This window comes from Impatiens glandulifera, chromosome 9 (genome assembly GCF_907164915.1).
Source record: "Impatiens glandulifera chromosome 9, dImpGla2.1, whole genome shotgun sequence".
Classification (NCBI taxonomy): Eukaryota; Viridiplantae; Streptophyta; class Magnoliopsida; order Ericales; family Balsaminaceae; genus Impatiens; species Impatiens glandulifera.
Window position 1 is genome coordinate 32,263,418 of NC_061870.1, and position 22,584 is coordinate 32,286,001.

Genomic DNA, 22,584 nt, shown 5'->3' on the forward strand with positions numbered 1-22,584 from the left:
TTACTTTTTCAAAGTAATATAGAATAAATAGAATCTGAACATAAGAAAACTGATTACAAATTACAATTATATATTCTTAATTTGAATAATCAATCAAATAATATGAAAAAAAAGGATTAATAGCTAATTAATCGTCCAATAAAATCATAGTACGTATTAAAAGACACACATGCAAATCTTCTTATAAAATGGAGTCCAACCAAACATATATACAAGGCAAATCAATATGGGGCTCTCTTCATGTATAATTCTATTTCCTCTGCTTTTCTTCTCCTGTCCAATTCTTTCATCATCGTCTTCTCCTTTGCGGACATCAAAGGTTAATAATTCCAAATTGTTTCCCAGTTCCGGCGTCAACTCCAGCAGGCCTTCTTTCGGCCGATTACCCGATGCAGTACTGTCGTCCTCATTGGTCGAAAAGCAATTCAGACTCCCAGTCCATGCAGGTCCTTCGATTCAGAATTTGGGTCATTACGCCGGCTATTATCGACTTCCTCACTCTAAAGATGCAAGGTACCCGTATTTGTTTTGAAAAACATTGGTAGAAATCCAGTTTAATTAATTCTCGTTTTGTTCAGGATGTTTTACTACTTCTTTGAGTCGAGAAATAATAAGAGAAGTGACCCAGTTGTGATATGGTTGTCCGGAGGACCCGGATACAGCAGTTCAATTGCTCTGTTTTATGAAAACGGGCCTTACCATATAACCAACAACAATTATCTTATCTGGAATGACTATGGCTGGGACCAGGTCTCGAACATGATCTATGTGGACCAGCCCACCGGCACTGGTTTCAGCTATAGTTCCGATAAATCTGATATTCGTGTCGATCAAGAGGGTGTTAGCAATGACTTATATGACTTCTTGCAGGTCGGTCTAATTTCTTACCTAACTTTCAATTCGATCCATACAAACAAACAACCAAACTGATCTTATAAATCATTATTATTATTATTATTAATATGTTAAAAAAAAGGCATTCTTCGCTGAACATCTTCAATATTTGAGGAACGATTTCTATATAACCGGAGAATCATATGCCGGCCACTATATCCCTGTCTTAGCCTCTCGGATTCACAGTGGAAACATAAACGGAGATGGAGCTCTCATTAACCTTAAGGTATTAATTAATTAATTAATTGATCAATTTCAGTTCATAATTTATTTATTTATTTATATAGGGTTTAGCTATTGGAAATAGATTTACAGACCCTGTAGTTCAATACAAGTCAATCCCAGATTATGCTTTAAGAGCGAAGCTGATCACAAAATCTCAAGCCCGTAAAGTCGCCAGATTCATACCAGCCTGCGAGAATGACGCAGCTAAATGCAGTATGAATCTCTCTCTTCTATACTATTTGTATATATTTTCTATGATCTGTTCTGTTTATATATATTGTTTAACTTGTTTCAAATTTCATGATCATGTTTTAAAAAAAATAAATTAGATGCAAATATAGGAACAGGAGGAGGAGAAGGAGGTAGAGATAGTTGTATTGATGCACATACTTCCTGTAGTCACATACATGGTGTTCTATTGAGATATATTGGTTCTATGAATGTAAGTAATGAATTAATGAATGAATGTTACATTTTATTTACTTGTGTGTAATTGTAACAATATTGGTGGTGCATAATGCAGTATTTCGACACTCGAAAGGAATGTGTGGGTAAACTTTGCTATGATTTCTCATATATGGAAAAACTGTTAAATGAGGAATCGGTTAAAAGTGCCCTTGGAGTTGGGAATATTAAGTTTGTATCTTTGAGCCCTGATGTTAATTTTGCGATGATTAAGGATAGGATGAGGAATCATGCAGTGAGAATTCCTCCACTTCTTGAAAAAGGAATTAAGGTCTTGTTATATGTAGGAGAATATGATATTGTTTGTAATTGGATTGGTAATCAATTATAAATTTTTTCTTTCTTTCTTTATATTTCTTATTAAACTAACTAATTACACTAGTGAAAAAATAGGTTTCTGTAACGATGATTAGTAACGGTGGTCGAACGCCTTTACTGATCATTTTTATCAGTAACGGCTATTAAAAACCGTTATTGATAAAAACATATCAGTAACGGCTATTAAAGACCGTTACTAATAGAATGGAACTGTAACGGACATAAGAAAGAACCGTTACAGATAATAGCAGTTTAATTTTTTTTCTTCGAATTAACGGTATCAGTAACGACTTTCGAAGTCCGTTACAGATACGACCTCACTTTACAGTTTTTAGAATGGATTATCAGTAACGGTTGTCTGATAAAGCCGTCACTGATATCTTATCTGTAACGGTTATTGATAAACCGTTACAGATATGAAGCCGTCTTTTCATCAATATCTCTTCCACTATCTGTAACGATTATTCAATAACCGTTACAGATATTAAGCCGTCTTTTCATCTTTTCTTCCATTATTTGTAACGGTCTTTTCAACTACCGTTATAGATAGTGCTTCATTTGATGTTTTTTGGGAAAGGTTATCAGTAACGGTTTTCTTCAAAGACCGTTACTAATGTCTTATCTGTAACGGTTATTGATAAAACCGTTACAGATAGTGTTAAAAGAAGTTGAAAAGACGGTTTGCTATCTGTAATGGTGTTATCAATAACCGTTACAGATAAGACATTAATAAACCCGCGAACTTCTTTCTCTTCTTTCTTTTCTTTCTTTTCTTCCTCCGCGCTTTCTCCTCTTCTTCCCGATCAATCGTCGCCCGTCCGTTCCAATCGCCGCCAGGTCCGTTCAAGGCGTCTCCCTTCCGTTCAAGTCGCCGTCCGTCCGTTCCAATCGCCGCCAGGTAAGTTTCTTCTCTTTTTTCTTCCTCACCGATCAATAGCTTCCTCCGTCGATCATCGAATCAAAATCTGTCACCCGCCGCCGATCAATCTTCCTTCCAGGTACTAAACTCTCTTCTCCCTTGATGAGTAAACTCGATTGTGAATGATATTGATAAATCATTGTTACATTTGGTCATCCTAGGTTAGTTTCTCTGATTAGTCATCCTAGGTTAGTTCTCTGATTAGTCATCCTTGTTACATTTGGTCATCCTTGTTACATTTCCTAATTGTGAATGATATTGATAAACAATACCTAGCTAGGTTATTAGTTCTCTAATGAATATTATGTTTGCTTACTTGAGTGTAAACAATGCTCACTCTTGTGTTTCATCTATTTATGTAGAAATTATTGTGTTTTAGTGTGTTATGTTAAGACACCACTATTCTGTAGGAAATGGGATATATTGATGATCCTATTGAATAAATTATTTGGTTTCTTAGTGATTGCACATGTAAATAGCTATATGATCTTTCATACTTAGGGTCATTTAGGAATAAATTTAGTGGTTTACCTATATTTACTTCTCTTCAATAAGGATGACAAATTCTAATTGTTAATACCCTGATTTATGGAATAATGAATTTTGGGTTAATTAATTGTGTTATCATCAAATTTTCATTATCTATCTAACCTATACATTTATTTATGACTAGATTCAGTACTATATATCGATGATATATAGTATACTAGATTTGAATTCGTTACGTACGTACAAACATGTTGTTTCTCACTTTTTTGGTTATCTATTTTTTGATATGTGTCATTTTTCTTGAGATTGAATAGAAAAAAGTTAATTGTTTGTTGCTAAGATTTTGGCTTTGGGGATTACAAAAATTTATCTGTATATTCAATCCTTCTGTCAACATAATCCAATTTTTGATTTGCAGAAATTCTGAATTTCCCCGTTTGAACTGTTGAATTCGTTATTCACTGCCGTATGAACGATATAATCAGGTATTCAATCATGTTACTTCTTATATATGTTAAACTGTTGAATCGGGTTTTCATTATCACTTTTTGCATTTGAACTGTTCAATCAGGTTGAATCCATTGCAATTTTATCGGGGTTTGAATTTTCCATTGTCTTTGTTGCCGCAGATTGTAGTTTGCACTTCAAAATCCAGGTTAGTTCTTTAATGTTAGATTGTTAGTAGATTATTGATGTTAGGTTAGTGGATAATTTGTATGTTAGGTTAGATAATATTGAATGCTAAGTTAGATTATTTGATTGTTAGATTATTGGATTGGTAGATTAAGTTAGATTATTTGTATGTTAGATTATTGATGGATTGTTGGTTTATTAGATTATTGCATGTTTGGATTATTAGATTAATAAATGATTTGTATGTTTGATTATTGATATTAGGTTGTTGGATTGGTAGATTAATTAAGTTAGATTATTGATAGATTGATGGATTGTTGGTTTATTAGGTTATTGCATGTTTGGATTAGTAGATTAATAAATGATTTGTATGTTTAATTATTGATATTAGGTTGTTGGATTGGTATATTAATTAAGTTAGATTATTGATAGATTGATGGATTGTTGGTTTATTAGGTTATTGCATGTTTGGATTAGTAGATTAATAAATGATTTGTATGTTTGATTATTGATGTTAGGTTGTTGGATTATTAATTTGTATGTTAGGTTAGATGGAAATCCCAGACAAAACATGGATGACTATACTTCGTACTGATCCTAAATATAGTGAGGGGGTTGACAAATTCATAGAATTTGCTGAAAAGTCTACGGGAAGATCATCGATTGCATGTCCTTGTGTAAGGTGTGCAAATCGAGTATATGAGAATAAGAGTGTGGTTAGATCCCATCTAATTGTATACGGAATAAGACAAAATTATGGTTTTTGGTATTTTCACGGTGAAAAGAGATCAATTGGACGTCAACTTGTAAATGCTGTTACCGAGAATGTGGAGGAAGATGAATCAGATGATGAAATTTAAGACGAACCGATCAATGAACCACCAAATAACGAGACTAATATCATGGAAGACAAACCTGTTGAAGTTTGTGAGGATCATCTAATGGAAGATATTATTGCTGAGGATCATCTAATGGAAGATATTATTGCTGATTTGTACCCTAATGTCAACATTGATAATGAATGGCCGAGTGAAAATGAGCCTCCCGTTGATGATGCTAATACGTTTTACAAATTGTTGGACGATTCGAAACTACCTTTGTATGAAGGTTCTCGCATTTCCAAAGCCTCAACTCTTCTTAAACTTCTTCACATCAAAAATGTAGGTCAGTGGACAAACACGTCATTTGATTTATTGTTGAGTTTATTGAAGGAGGAAATACTGCCAATTCATAATCAACTACCGAATTCGTATTATGAGTGCAAGAAATTCATTAAAGAGATGGGTCTATCGTACGAAACAATTGACGCGTGTAAGAATGATTGCATGCTTTTTCGTAAAGAGGATAAGGATTTGCAGCAATGTAAAGTTTGTGGGCTTTTTAGGTGGAATGTCAATAAATCTAATGGTGCAATTCAAACGAAGGTGAATGGTAAGTATATACCCAACAAGTCTCTGCGCTATTTTCCATTAAAACCGAGGTTGCAAAGATTATACATGTGTTCTAAAACTACTCCACACATGACTTGGCATAAAGATAACAATCCCGAAGATGATGTGTTGAGGCATCCTGCTAATTCAATGACATGGAAGACCTTTGATAACTTGTACCCAAATTTCTCAACAGAACCTCGAAATGTGCGACTTGGTTTGGCTAGTGATGGTTTTCAACCTTTTGCTAGCGGAAAAATATCGTACAACATTTGGCCAGTTATTCTCATCCCTTACAACGTCTCTCCTACCACATGTATGGATAAAAACAATTTTCTTCTTTCAATGCTCATTCCAGGACCAAAAAGTCCCGGTGATTGTATTGACGTATTTCTAGAGCCACTTATTGAAGAGTTGACGGAATTGTGGAATACCGGTGTGAAGACATACGATGCAAGCAGAAAACAATATTTTAATTTACGGGCAGCTCTTATGTGGACTATTAATGATTTCCCGGCTTATGCAAATTTGTCTGGATGGAGTACAAAGGGTAAATTGGCATGTCCGTCTTGTAATCAAAACAACGCGTCTTTGAGGTTAACAAATTTCCAGAAGGAGTGTTACATGAATCATCGACGATTCCTCCCGTCTAATCATCGATGGCGCAAAGAGACCGATACGTTTGACGGGCATACGAAGCATAGAGGTCCTCATGTACTATTATCGGGTTCCGAAATTCAATTGCAGGTACGAGATCTAAAGGAAATTTGTTTGACAAAGTACCTGCCTAAGAAAACGAAAGTTATACATGAATCCCGAGGTGATAATTGGAACAAATTCAGTATATTCTTTTAATTGCCTTACTGGAAATCTTTGATGTTGAGACATAATTTGGATGTAATGCATATTGAGAAGAATATATGTGATAGTTTGTTGGGAACTTTAATGAATTTCAAAGAAAAGACCAAGGATGGAATTAAAGCAAGGAAAGATTTGGTCATAATGAACATAAAACATTCATTACATCCGGTTGAAGTTTATGGTGTTCTTCGGTGTCCGCCGGCCCCTTATGCATTGTCCTCAGAACACAAGAAACGTTTATGCCAGTTTTTGAAAGATATTAAAATGCCTGACGGTTTTTGTTCAAATATTGGGGCGTGTGTAAACATGGAGGAGAAAAAAATTTCAGGATTGAAGAGTCACGATTGTCACATTCTATTACAATATATCCTTCCACTAGCTACACGTGGCCTACTTCCCGATGATGTGTACGATGCTGTGGTGAATTTAGCAAGGTTCTTTCGGTTGTTTTGCCAAAAAAGTTTACAACGCGGACAATTGGAAACATTACATGACGACATTGTCTTGACACTTTGCAAATTGGAGAAGATCTTTCCACCTTCTTTTTTTGATATAATGGTGCACTTGCCAGTTCATTTAGCTTTTGAAGCTTGTCTTGGAGGGCTGGTTCAGTATCGATGGATGTATCCAGTTGAACAATATATGAGCACACTCAAGAAATACCTTAGGAACAGAAACTTTCCAGAAGGTTCAATTAACGAGAGTTACCTTTTGAATGAGAGTATGAGCATGTGTGCCCGATATTTGGACGATCAAGAGTCAGAAGATGAATCGATAAATACAAGAACAACATTCTCCATATTCATCGCTATGGAAGACTTATCTAATGGCACAGCCTACACATATCAACCGGGTGATCGTGAGCGTGCTCATTGGTACATCTTAAAAAATTGTCGCGAAGCTGAAGAATATTATAAGTAAGTCCATTAATTACATCTTATATAGGTATGATTTAAGTAATAATTTAATCTATCATTTGCGCAGCGATTTCGTTCAATCATGCCCTCCTAATATTTCCAATGAGGCTCGGGATAAACAATATGTTAGATATTTCTAAGAAAGAGTAAGTAATCGTCTCAACAATTTTCTTTTTTAGTATATGACAATTAATTTAATAATAATTTCTAATTAATAGGTGGAGCAATTAACCGATCAATCCGATAGGACAACGAATCTTAAGATTTTAGGACGTGGGCCTACATTGTATGCAAAGAAATATAACTCGTGCAAAATAAATGGGTACAAGTTTAACACTGAAAAACATGACGAGAGCTTGAACACCCAAAATAGCGGGGTTTTGGTTGTTGGTAATAATGGGGCCGAGACTATTAACTACTATGGAGTGATCAATGAAATCATAGAAGTGATATTCTTTTGTGGAAGACGAGTGATTCTCTTCAAATGCAAATGGTTTGATGTTTATCACAAAGATCGGGGCATTAAAGTTGATAAGTATGGTTATGTTAGTATAAATATCAACAGGATTCTACAGACTCAATTAAATGAACCATTCATAATGACAAGTCAAGCACAACAAGTCTTTTACTCTACAGATATGGCATCAAGGCTTGAATGGAAAATTGTGACACCAATAAATCCCCGTTATTCTAATTAAGGTTGAATTATTTTCTATGAAGGGTTACTTGTAAATTTGTCTTATAAACATTACATTCAATATTTGCAGCTATCATGGCACCTAAAAGAATGCAAGGTAAGAGTTTAAGCAGCGCGCTAAACGACCTTATACAAAGGACCGAGGAGCATTCAGAAGATCCCGTGCAATTGTGTAACTCTATCGGGGAAATTGATTTGGACCTTGATGATGTCATGAATGTTGATAGTGTACCAAACACTATCCCCGATGATGATGATGAGACACAGCCCCCGTCTGAGGAGAAAGATGGAGATACTTGTGTTTTTGCTTAAGTTAGTTGTTATGATCCTATATAATTTTTTGTTTAATTTTAGGATCTATTTCGAGGAGGAGACGGGGCAAGAACAAGAATAAAGCAGTTGGTAGATTGCAAGCGGGGCAAAAGATGACTCTTCAATTTAACCCTGTTGATGGTAAACCAATGTGCGAGAATATGATAGCTTGGTCGAGGCATATTGGGAGTGTCATTCGAGACTCCAATGCACTACCTCATAGGACTTTGCGTTGGTCGGACCTGAGATCTACACAGCTAGATCACATATGGATGACTATCACGGTAACTTTTTATATTATTAAGTCCATTATGTATTCAACACAATCTATAATCGTATTTTAATGTTCACTATTTAGGATCCTTTTGTGGCTGTGGGGGATGACATCAACAACTATCGAAGACAAAGTTTATTTCAAGCCAACAAATTATGGGATAGATGAAGATGTCATTGGAACACCATGTACATTAAAGCCCGTGAAGGTAACGAGCAAGCGATTAGGGCAAATCCCCCTCCCGAGATCGAAATAAGTGATTGGCATTATCTACTTGATCGTCGCTTTCTCACGCTGGAATTCAAGGTAAATTAAAGTTTTATAAAGAGATCTTACATTAATCATTCATTAAACACAAATGTTTTCTTATTTGCAGAAAACAAGTACTGTGAATGCGCAAAATAGGTCGCGTGTTGTGTACAAGAATCATGCGGGCAACATCTCATTTTCGCAAGTGGAGAAGCAAATTGTTCGTTTTATCATTGAATAACAAATTTTATAATGTTATTACGTTTTTATTAATTATTAAATTTTTATAGGAGAAGACTACCGGTACGTCGCCTAATTTTGCGGAATTATTTCTGCACACTCATACAAAGAAACCGACTCTGCAAGATCCAAATCCGGAGGTTCCCCCTATTATTCAAGAAAAAGTGGTAAGTCGTGTTTATTAGTTATATTTCTTTTATTTATTTTATGTATGTATGTAATCAAATGTAATTTGTGTTTGTAGACTGCCTTGCGAACTGCTATAGAAGAAGACCCGAATAGAAATGAATTGCAGTTGGCTGAGTGCGCATTCGGGTCTCAGGGACATGGGCGAGTTGTGGGTTTGGGCTCCGGTGCCACACCTATATCTTTTAGACCTGATGCTCGTAGTGGTACTAGCACACAGCGCAGTGACACGCAAAATTTCTGTGAACAAAACCAACTTTTACTTGAGGAGATGCAGAGGATGCGAGAGGAGCGTGAAACTGAGAAGCTTCAGTCACGGAGAGAGCGCGAACAAGCCTTACTCGAGCGTCAAATGGAGCGTGAGGAAGCACAAAGGCATCATGAAATGGAGCGCGAAGAATTATTGATGCAGCGTCAAGATAAACGTGAAGAAGCTCGAATGGAGCGTGATAGAATGCGGGATGAGATGCTTGAGATGAGATCGACGATGAACTTCTTATTATCCAAGATTCCCCGTGATCAACTTCCACCTGCCCCTCCCACTCGAGATGATGTCCCTCCTACTTAGAGATGATGCCCATCCACTTGATCATCGCTTTCCCACTTGAATTCTGGTTAGTTGAAATGTAATTTGAAATACGTTAATTAATGGTTTTTGTGAATTTGTGATATGATTGTAGTTTTTGGATGGATTATAGTTTGTGGATGATTATTGTTTTGAATTAATTATTGTAGTTTTGGGTTTTTGGTTATTGATGATTGTGTGCTTTTTGGTTTTTGGTTATTGATGATTGTGTGCTTTTTGGTTTTTGGTTATTGGTTATTGATGATTATGGTTTTAAATAGGTAAAAATTTGTAAAAAAAAATAACCGATTAGGGTTTAGTAACGGTTAAATAATGTCAAAAACCGTTACTATAAATATAACTGTAACAGTTTAACAAATAAAAAACCGTCACAGAAACAACACAAGCATCTGTAACGGTTTTCGAAAACCGTTACAGATACCACAGTCTTTCAGTAACGGTTTTTAGCCGGCTAAAACTGTTACTGTTGTTCCATTACTATCTGTAACGGTTTTCGAAAACCGTTACAGATGCTTGTGTTGTTTCTGTGACGGTTCTAAGACGGCTAGAACCGTTACTGTTATTCCTTGACTATCAGTAACGGTTTCCGAACGTCGTTACTGGTACCTGTGAAGTTTCTGTAACGTAACTTTTAGTAACGATTGGTAACGGTTTTATTTGCCGTTACAATTATGTTTCAGTAACGGCGTTCGATACTTTCAGTAACGGTTTTCGCCCTTACTAATACCCCTTTTTCTACTAGTGTTATTAACTAACAAGAAAAATATTCTAGGGATCTCTAGATGGGTTCAAGCGATGAAATGGTCGGGTCAGAAAAAATTCAATGCTACTTCCATAGTTCCATTTGAAGTCAATGGTGTTGTGAAGGGAAGACTTAAAGAATATGGACCTCTTTCATTCCTCAAGGCAAGAAATCAAACCATATATTCCTTATATATTTACATGTTTGAATAATTTGTGTGATTGATCAATCAGTTTTATAAAGCGGGTCATATGGTTCCTATGGATCAACCCAAAACGGCATTAAAGATGCTAAAAAGATGGACACAAGGGACTTCGGTGAGATAAAGATTAATTTTTATGAATATTGTTTTTTCTTACTATTCTATTACAAATATTAATCGGTGAGATAAAGATTAATTTTTATGAATATTGTTTTTTCTTACTATTCTATTACAAATATTAATTTACAATCTGTGAATAACTAGATAATTCTTTAAGTCCAATTATGAAAGTCAAAAACTCTAAATAAAAGTCTTACATCATAATAATAATTTAAAAAGAAATAATAGATAGTGAAAGCAAACTTTGAAGGTATATCAAGGAGTCATGTGTACTCAATTTAATAAAATAAATATTTGATTAAATTATAAATCAATTTTAAAGATTATATTTAATTGTTTTTTCTATGGAGGTTTGACTCAACTTGATAGTATTATCTTCACAAAATTTTCTTTATGATTTATTTGTACTTTTTTTTCTTCCATAGTTTATACATTTCATGATGTCATTAATCTCTAAAAAAAATTGTTTCACTCCTTCAAAGAATAAAATTCAAATTTGAAAACCATGAAATCGTGACAACTAAAACAGCTGTGAAAAAAAAAATGACTGTCATTTCGTTTTATTTATTACAGGGTGCAAAAAGCCAAGTTGGAAATGCTGGTAATATGGGACACAAGAGACTCAGACTATTGTTTCAGTGAGATAGATTAATTCATATATATGAATATTCTTCTTAATTTGTTACTTTTCTATGAATAATAAAGTCTAATTATGAAAGTTGAGACTCAAGTCTTAAAATATAAGAATAATTTAAAAAGAAATAATAAAAAGTGAAAACAAACTTTGAGGGTATATCAAGGAGTCCTATGTACTTAATTTAATCAAACAAAATAAATGTTTTGATTAAAAGTTTATAGATCAATTTAAAAGTTTATATTTAATTGATTTCTTTTTTTTTTTTGTCTAAGGAGGTTTGGCTTAAGTTGACAATTTTTTTTTATGATTTACTTGTACAGATTTTTTTTTTATATTAAATTTATTAATATATAGATAATTAAAATATATTTTGAACATTATTTCATCTAAATTAATATTAGAATAAGATAAAAAAAAAATTCAAACAAGACTAATCTTATTAAATTTGATTACACATATTTTGATTAATATTTATATGTTTTTTATTACGTAATTTTAATTTGTTTTAGTTTAACATAATTAATTTTGGCACTATACATATGGAAACTTGTATTTAATTTATTTTTCTTTCTCAATATAGTAATATTAAAATGTATTAAAATTATAATTTCCTAGATAAAATCACCATTAATAATTTATATATCATATTTCAAATATATTATTCATTTTTCAATAAGAGTTAGATCAATTAAAAAAATAATATTTAAAATATTAAAATCATGAATTTAATTTTCTTTAATAAATAAAAATGTTTAAGTTGAATTTGAAGTATATGTTTTCGACGATAACATTCTAACTTCTTAAATAAAATATAATAATAATAATTATAATTAGTTTGATTTGAGAAATAAACTTGAATTAAATAATTTAAATGTTCCAAATAAATCAATTTCTTTGGTAAATTGTATATTCTTCATCAGTTTACAATTTCTTTAATAATCCGAAATTTTCATTTTTTTAACAATGTTTTGGGGGCAAATCGTTATTTATTCTAAACATAAGGTATAGATGGTTAATTTTTTCCTTTTCAATTATTTTGAACAATATTAGTTTTCTTTTATTAGAATTTAGATATCATGTTAACATATGTAAGCATGCGTTATTAGTCAATAATCCTGAACAGTTTAGAGAGCTGATTATGATTGTACATTTTGATTTATATAAATTGAATATAACTCCTTAACGACTATTACTTTTTTTTGTCTAACCTAATTCTTGAATTCCATCTATCTTCTAAGAAGATTAACATAGTATCAGAGTAAGGTTTTATGACAAGTTTGAGCGAAGATTTATCGAACAAGGATAATGCTGAAGGCAAATAGTTTCTAATTATTTCGATTGGTCCTCATGTTGAGATCTTAAACGCACTAGCGAGTTTCTGGAGTAGATGACAAGAAATTAAGTCAATACAAGTGGTTGATCCATTTAAAGTAGATAGACATGATTTTCTAAGTACGACTATTTTCTCTAGAGAATATTATCTTATTTAGAGCATGAGTATTAGAATTTCCCTTATAGGGAAATCCAAATAAGGTTTGGATGACTGAGTATATATGCGAATGTTCAATCCCTAATTAATAACTTCACCTCTATCATGTGCTTATCATGCGAATGTTTAATCCGGTTTGAGCTCACCCTAGGTGAAACTTGAGTAGTTAAAGGGTCGATTCTTTTTTGAGTAAAGTACAATTACCTTTTTTCAATCTCCGTAAAGCCCGCAAGGTATGAAACGTGTACTGAAGGTTTATATCCATAAATAGCTTGAAATGGTGATACTTGCATTATAGAGTGATGATTAGTGTTATACCACAATTTTACAAGTGGGAGACACTTGTGCCACTGATGAGGGCGTTGTTCAGCCATACAACACAGATATGTCTCGAGGCATCGATTCACCACCTATCTGACCGTCAGTTTGTGGGTGGTAAGCAAATGACAATAAATTGTGTTTATCATAGTTGGATTAGAGCTTATTTTGACTAATAAATTTATTTTGTTTCCAAATCAAATTACATTTATTCTCACTCCGAATTCATTTCACTAAGGAGATAACCGTCTTTTTGGTGTAAATACTATATAATATAGTCGGTCGATTTAAATATATTACGAGTTTTGTGTTACGATATCATATTTTGTAATCTCTATAATATTATTTACATTTTAACTATACGACTATCAAACATCTTTCTCTCCATCCAACATCAATATTCTTTATTGTTTAGAGATTATTTTGGAGGCACAACACAAAAATACAATATTTAAATATAGAGGAGACGAATGAGCAATAATCTCGTCATCGTTTAAAAATAAAGTTAAATAAGTTATCTCAAAATTAATGTGAAAGTTTTGCGGCAATAAAACTTAGAAAAAAATAAATATACCACTTATAAAAGGAAGCAAAATGATTGGGAGAGAAAATTGAAAAGGAAATGATGTGGCACAATCTGATTAGCTGAAAAAATAAAAGAATTTCTCTCTTTTCTCTATTTTCTCACACTTTTTCATTTTTCTAATCAATGAACTATCTCATTCTCTCTCCCAAATTTCCTCCCCCTTCACTCCTTAAAAGGAATTTGTGTGCATATTGTGTACACATATTTACAGTTTTATGATATTTTAAATATTTTTAGATATTTATGATATAAATTCAAACAAAAAAAATGTATAAGAAACAATTTCAAATAAAATAAATGTATAATAGATAATTTTCAAACAAAAGTAAATATATAAGCATAATTTAAAACATGATAATGTATAAAAATAAATATTTCAAACTTAATTAAATGTTTATCTAAATTTTTTTTACAATTATTAATTATTATGATAGGATAAACTAATTATTTTGATTAGGAAAAAAATCACATATATATACTTGTAGAACTAACTCATTTAGACGTATATACTAATAAAAGATCATTTAAACCTATGTACTATCAAAAATTGACTCATTTAACTTATTTTATTAACTATGGTTAATTTTTATTTTTAAATTTATATATTTATTCATTAAATATTAATATATTTTTTCTCTTTTTTTTTCATTAATTAAATCAGTTAATTTATTTCAAATTTAAATTTTTATATTAGTTTTTCTTTTTTATTTCATCTTCATTTTCTATCAGTTTTTATTTTTCATAATCCTTAAATTCTAATTTTTGAAAAAAATTTAACAATTTATTTATAAATTTTATGTTTTACTATAATATTTTTTTGAAGAATTTCTTTCTTATTTATTTAAATATAAACAAAAATGAAATTAATAAGTTTTTATTTAATTTTTATTCATGAATTATAGTAGTAGTAAGAAATATTGTTTTGTCTAATATTTGATTATTACTCTTTTGGTGTTTGATGAATGACTTGTTATTATTATTCAATTCTTAATTTTTAATTTATTTATTTTTGTGTTAAAAGTTTTTTATTGTTGAAATATAAGTCATTGTTATATACCATCATTGATATCAAACAATTTTAAATAATTAATAATCAATGTTAATATAAGAAAAAATATAAAAAAAATATAAAGTTAAAATAATTAACGATGAATGCTTTTATATATATATATTATATATATATATATATATATATATATAATAAAATTAAAATAATTAATAATAAATATTCATATAAAAGTAATAATTTTTTTATAAAAGGATAAAAATATAGGATTAATTTATTAATGAAAAAGAAGAAGAGAAAATATATTAATATTTAATTATAAATATATAAATATATAAATATATAAATTAAAAAATAAAAATTAATTATAGTTTATTAAAAAGGCTAAATTAGCTAATTTTTGATAGTACTAATATTTAAATGATTTTTTATTAGTACATACGTCTAAGTGAGCTAGTTGTACAAATACATACGTTTAAGTGAGCTAGTTGTACAAATATATACGTCTACGTGATCTTTTTTTTCTTAATTCTTAATTTATTTATTTTTGTGTTAAAAGTTTTTTATTGTTGAAATATAAGTCATCGTTATATACCATCATTGATATCAAACAATTTTAAATAATTAATAATCAATGTTAATATAAGAAAAAATATAAAAAAAATATAAAGTTAAAATAATTAACGATGAATGCTTTTATATATATATATATATATATATATATATATATATATATATTATATATATATAATAAAATTAAAATATTTAATAATAAATATTCATATAAAAGTAATAAATTTTTTTATAAAAAGGATAAAAATATAGGATTAATTTATTAATGAAAAAAAGAAGAAAGAAAATATATTAATATTTAATTATAAATATATAAATTAAAAAATAAAAATTAATTATAGTTTATTAAAAAGGCTAAATTAGCTAATTTTTGATAGTACTAATGTTTAAATGATTTTTTATCAATACATACGTTTAAGTGAGCTAGTTGTACAAGTATATACGTCTAAGTGAGCTAGTTGTACAAATATATACGTCTACGTGATCTTTTTTTCTTTTGATTATGTCCTCACTTCATCATATATATTAGATTTAACTATTTATTTGTTTAGGTGAAAAACAAAGAATTTATTTTGTGGAACATTATTACACTTTGTTCAATAAAGTTAGCTTGATTGATCTGTGTTGGGAAAATTTATGGGAGTCTAAGATGCCTACCAAGATCTTATTTTTTGGTTAGAGTGTTATTTACGACAAAATTCTCACTAACAATAGATGTATAAAAAAAATATGATTATTGTGAGTCGTTGTCGTAGATATTACAAAGAGGTTGAGACAAATTCTCATTACTTTTACATTGTCACGTTGTTGTAATTATATACAGTCTTTTGTGTAATTTGACTGGAATACAATGTGTTATGTCAAAAATTGTTAGTGGCTATTGGGAGGTATGGATTGAGACGAGTAAAAATGCGAGACTTAGAAGATAGGTCTTTATCTTTATAATTTTCTGGTGTAGTATCTAGTTGGAAAGAAATCAGAAAACTTTTAACAATTATAGTAGGCCATTAAGGATTATTCAGAATGCCATTATCATGCCGATGTCGGAGATTAGATCCGAAAAACCTATGGATTCATGTGGAAATCTTATTACGCTTTTTGAAGATCTCCGAATAAATTAGTTATTCTAATATTGTATTCAATTTGTATATAATTTTTTTCATGTTATACTTTTATTGTTGTACTTAAATACATTTCTAATTAAATGAACTATTTAAAAAAAAATACAAAGAGTTTATTTTATTTTCTAAATCATGTGCGATAACAAACTGGTCATCAGCACAAATATATAAGAAAATATTTCCATATCTTATTGCTTTATATATATATATATATATATATATATATATATATATATATATATATATATATAATTAATATATAATTAATCGAGTCCATTTATTTTGGGAATCATTTTAAAATCTGGAAAGAGTAGAGAACATGTTCATATTGTTTTGTTTGCCAATGAAAAGATTAGATGTAAATTACAAGTTAAACAATCTAGATTATATTAAAGATTTTTTTAATAGAAGTATATAGAATTGAAATTACAGCCTAAAAGTGTGATATTTTATTTAAATTATTTTCACTCCTCAATCTTTTTAATGTGTATATACAATTGTAATTAAAATATCACAATAATAAAAAATAAAGAAAAATTAATTCTTAAGTTCATAAATTGTAATTAATTCTAAAATAATATAGAATAAATAGAATTTGAACATAAAAACAAATGATTACAAATTTACAATTATATATTCTTATTTTAAATAATCAGTCAAATAATATGGAAAAAAAATTAGTATCTGAATAATCATCTAATAAAATCATAGTACTTATGAAAAAAAATTATAAAAAATGTTGTTTCCAGATTTGGTATTCTAAATGTACACATTGATACATGAAAACTGGGATAGAGGATTTCAGTTAGGGATAGTAACAAGTCGGTTTGAGACGGGGAATGTATTACCATTTTTGTCCTATTTTTATTTCGAAAATTCTTTTAATACTATTCTCGCTCCGTTCGGTTTTGTTCGGTTTCGGGGAATCCCGCGGGACACCACTAATAAAATATTTAAAAAAAATAATAAAAAAATTATATAATAAAATTATATAAACGAATTTTTAAATATAATATATATTGTAATATATTAAAATTTAATATTATTATAAAAAAAAATAAACTTACCATTCTTATAAAAATATAATGAATAAATAAATATATTTATGATTTAATATATTTAATTATATTTATAATATTCGGGGCAGAAACATGGTGAGATTGGAGCGGGGAACACAAATACCATCCACGCCCTATCCCCGTTCGGTTTCAGGGAAAAACCGTCCCAAATGGGACAATTCGGATCAGTTTTCGCAGGGCGGTTTCAAATTTCCATCCTTAATTTTCAACATATTTGAATCTAAAAAAACAGGGAAATTTGACGAAATGACCCTCATAATAGGGGATAAATGAGTTGGGGATCAGCGCATAATTTTAAATGCGCTAGTGACCACTTCATATGTTTTAACGAAATTGTCCTTGTCGCGAGACGTAACCGCCAGTTACGAGTAGGGCTGCAAATGAGCCTAGTCGAGCTCGAATCAGCTTGAGCTCGACTTGATTTAGTATTTATTAGCTCGACTCGAACTCGAGCACGAACGAGTTTATAAATTTGAGCTTGAACTCGAGCTCGACTATTAACCTACAAGTTCGGCTCGACTCGAAAAGTTTGAACTAAAATTAAATTTTCAAACTCAAAATAAAAATATCAAACTTTCATACATATTCAACATTTAAACATTATATTTTAAAATGAAATATTAAACAATCATAAATATTCAAAATTTCAAAAATGATAGTCCAAAGTCCAAACTTTAAAAACATCAAACCACCGTTACTAACTAAAATTCTAAAACATAAAATTTCAAATTTCAATATATTAATTTTTTTAAGTCTGTTCTTCCAGCATAACACATGTACTTACCTGCAGTCAATAATATGAAATGTTTAAGCTTAAAAATAATTAATATAAAAATACATGTTAAAAAATATTTAAAATTTAACTTATATATTAAGAAGTAGATACTACCAAAAAAAAAAATATTTATAAACTTATTTATAACTAGAATCTACTAATTATATATATATATATATATATATATATATATATATATATTATAATATAATATTAATCTTATAAATTCATTTTTCCTCTCAATATATTATATATAATATATATACTATAATTTTTTTATCCCTTCATATAACATATAAAATATATACTAATATTTTTTAATTTATTATATACTAATTATTATATCTTTATTTTAGCATTTTTCTATTATTAATCCAACCATAATATAAATTGAAAATCATTATATATAATAATGTTTCTATATTTATCCGACCTCTAATATAATTTCATGCTTTTATATATATATAATATTAATGTTTTTCTATATTCATCCTATAAGCATTAGTTTCTTCATCATACATAAGGAAATCAAAGTTATCTATAGTAGATCTAAAAATAGATAGATTTTAATTACATGTAAGCCTCGTGAATGAATGAGAGAAATATTGTAGATGAAAGATAATATGAAAAATAGAATCAACCTATTATCAATGAGTGAAAAAATAGTAAGGACGAAAAAAGAAAAAGAATATGAAATGGTGAAAAAGAATAAGAAGATAAAAAGAAGATGAAATGCTTGAAGAAGAAGATGAAATGACAATGAAGAAAAAGAAATTGTGAAGACGGAAGAGAAAGAAGAAAAAAAAATATGAAGAGTTATGTAGATTGAAATTAGGTTTTTGTTTTAGATAATATAATATAATAATATGGATTGGGTCTATTATATTGAAAAGAGAGGAGGAAAGAGAAAAAATATTGTTTTAAATTTTAATATTAAAAAAAAATAAAAAATATATTATATTATCAAGCTCCAAAAAGCTCGACAAGCCATCGAGCAAACATTATATGAGCTCGAGTTCGGCTCGAATATTAAATGAGCCGGCTCGAGATCGGCTCGAACTCGATTAAAGTCAAGCTCAAGTCGAGCTTTGACCAAGCAGCTCGTGAGTAGCTCACGAGCGGCTTGACTCATTTGCAGCCCTAGTTGCGAGATGCAATCGGATGCCATGTGAAAAGTTCACAAATCGCGAGACGCAACCCCAGTTGCAAAAAGCAACCGACAATCGCGAGACGCAATTTTTTTTTAAAAAAAATTGCGTATAAAAAAAATAAAAATGGTCACCTGCACATCAAATTTCCAAAAAAAACACACATACAAATCTTCCTATAAAATGAGTCCAGACCAAACATATATACAGGCAAATCAATATGGGTGTCTCTTCATGTCTAATTCTATTTCCTCTGTTTTTCTTCTCCTGTTCAATTCTTTCATCATCGTCTTTTCCTTTGCGTACATCAAAGGTTAATAATTCCAGCTTGTTTCCCAGCTCCAGCGACCCTTCTTCCGGCAGATTACCCGATGCAGCAGCGTCGTCCTCATTGGTCGAAAAGCCATTCAGACTCCCAGTCCATGGTAATCCTTCGATTCAGAATTTGGGTCATTACGCCGGCTATTATCGACTTCCTCACTCTAAAGATGCAAGGTACTCGTATTTTTTTTATTATAAAAATGGTAGATATTCAGTTTAATTAATTGGGTTGGGTGGTTCAGGATGTTTTACTACTTCTTTGAGTCGAGAAAGAATAAAGGAAGTGACCCAGTTGTGATATGGCTGAGCGGAGGACCCGGATACAGCGGTTCAATTGCTCTGTTTTATGAAAACGGGCCTTACCATATAACCAACAACAATTCTCTTGTCTGGAATGACTATGGTTGGGACCAGGTCTCTAACATGATCTATGTGGACCAGCCCACCGGCACCGGTTTCAGCTACAGTTCCGATAAATCTGATATTCGTGTCGATCAAGAGGGTGTTAGCAATGACTTATATGACTTCTTGCAGGTCGGTCTAATTTCTTAGATTATCTAATTTCAAAACAATCAAACTGATATATTATTATTGTTATTATCATTATTATATGTCAAAGGCATTCTTCAAAGAACATCCTCAATATTTGAAGAACGATTTCTACATAACTGGAGAATCATATGCCGGCCACTTTATCCCTGTCTTAGCCTCTCGGATTCACAGTGGAAACATAAACGGAGATGGAGCTCTCATTAAGCTTAAGGTATTAATTAATTAATTAATTAATTAATTGATCAATTTCAGTTCATAATTAATTAATTTATTTATTTATACAGGGTTTTGCTATTGGAAATGGATTTACAGACCCTGTAGTTCAATACAAGTCATTCCCAGATTATGCTTTAAGAGCGAAGCTGATCACACAATCTCAAGCCAGTGAAGTCGCCAGATTCATACCAGCCTGCGAGAAATACGCAGCTAAATGCAGTATTAATCTCTCTTTTTTACTATTTGTATATGTTTTCTATGATACTGTTTAATTAACTTGTTTCATTTTCATGATCATGTTTTAAAAAAAATAGATGCAAATATAGGAACAGGAGGAGGAGAAGGAGAAGGAGGTAGGGATAGTTGTATTGATGCACATACTTCCTGTAGTCACATACAGGGTATCCTTATGAGATATATTGGTTATACGAATGTAAGGAATGAATTAATGAATGAATGTTACATTTTATTTACTTTTGTGTAATTGTAACAATATTGGTGGTGCATAATGCAGTATTTCGACACTCGAAAGGAATGTGTGGGTAAATATTGCTATGATTTCTCGTATTTGGAAAAACTGTTAAACGAGGAATCGGTTAAAACAGCCCTTGGAGTTGGGAATATTAAGTTTGTATCTATGAGCCCGGATGTTTATTTTGCGTTGATTAAGGATAAGATGAGGAATCATGTAGCGAGAATTCCACCGCTTCTCGAAAATGGAATTAAGGTCTTGATATATGCAGGAGAATATGATATTGTTTGTAATTGGCTTGGTAATCATTTATCAAAACTTTTCTTCTTTCTTTATTTCTTATTAGACTAATTAACTAACAACAAAAATATTCTAGGGATCTCTAGGTGGGTTAATGCGATGACATGGTCGGGCCAGAAAAATTTCAATGTTTCTTCCACAGTTCCATATGTAGTCGACGGTGCTGTGAAGGGACAACTTAATGAATATGGACCTCTATCATTTCTCAAGGCAAGAAATCAAACAATCTATTCTTTACATATTTACATGTTATGTTTGAATAATTTGTGTGATTGATGGATCAGGTTCATGATGCGGGTCATATGGTTCCTATGGATCAACCCAAAGCGGCATTGGAGATGCTGGAAAGATGGACACAAGGCACCCAAACTATTGCTTCTGTGAGATAAGATTAATTTTTATGAATATTGTTCTGTCTTAATATTCTATTGCAAATATTAATTAGAAAACTATGAATAACTAGATAATTCTTTAAGTCCAATTATTATGAAAGTTGAAACTACTAAGCAAAAGTCTTAAAACATAATAATAATTTAAAAAGAAATAACAGAGTAAAAAAAACTTTGAGGGTATATCAAGGAGTCTGTGTACTCAATTTAATAAAATAAAATAAATGTTTGATTAAAGTTTATAGATCAATTTTAAAGTTTATATTTAATTGTTTTTTCTATGGAGGTTTGGCTCAACTTGATAGTATTATCTTTACAAAATTTTCTTTATGATTTATTTGTACTTTTTTTCGTCCATATATAGTTTATACATTTGATGATGTTAATAATCTCTAAAAAATAAATTGTTTCTCCTTCAAAGAATAAAATTCAAATTTGAAAACCATGAAATCGTGAGAAGATCTGAAACCGCTGTGAAAAAAAATAAATGATGTCGTTTCGTTTTATTTATTACAGCGGAGCATATCGCCCCCAAGGATCAACCAAAAGCCGCGTTGGAGATTCTGGAAATATGGACACAAGGGACCCGGTCTATTGTTTCATTGAGATCAGATTATTTCATATATATATATTTATATATATGAATATTCTTCTTAATTTGTTACTTTTCTACTGCAAATATTAATTTGCAAACTATGAATAATATAGTCCAATCATGAAAGTTGAGACTCTATAAGAATAATTTAAAAAGAAATAATCAAAAGTGAAAGCAAACTTTGAGGGTATATCAAGGAGTCCTATATGTACTCAATTTAATAAAACAAAATAAATGTTTGACAAAAG

The 22,584-nt window shown here is 30.4% G+C and overlaps 2 protein-coding genes across 2 annotated transcripts; both read left to right on the top strand.

Moving 5' to 3' along the window:
- Window positions 1-226: 226 nt before the first annotated feature.
- On the top strand, window positions 227-11,401 carry LOC124916268 (serine carboxypeptidase-like). Its single transcript, XM_047456994.1, has 9 exons — window positions 227-513; window positions 579-870; window positions 977-1,120; window positions 1,182-1,332; window positions 1,461-1,561; window positions 1,643-1,901; window positions 10,468-10,601; window positions 10,671-10,754; window positions 11,333-11,401. The coding sequence occupies exons 1-9, from the start codon at window positions 227-229 to the stop codon at window positions 11,399-11,401; spliced, it is 1,521 nt and encodes a 506-aa protein (XP_047312950.1).
- An 8,310-nt stretch (window positions 11,402-19,711) lies between these two features.
- LOC124916269 (serine carboxypeptidase-like) lies at window positions 19,712-21,741 on the top strand. The gene is made up of 8 exons (XM_047456995.1): window positions 19,712-19,986; window positions 20,055-20,346; window positions 20,432-20,575; window positions 20,649-20,799; window positions 20,925-21,013; window positions 21,095-21,353; window positions 21,429-21,562; window positions 21,637-21,741. The coding sequence occupies exons 1-8, from the start codon at window positions 19,712-19,714 to the stop codon at window positions 21,739-21,741; spliced, it is 1,449 nt and encodes a 482-aa protein (XP_047312951.1).
- The last annotated feature ends 843 nt before the right edge of the window (window positions 21,742-22,584 follow it).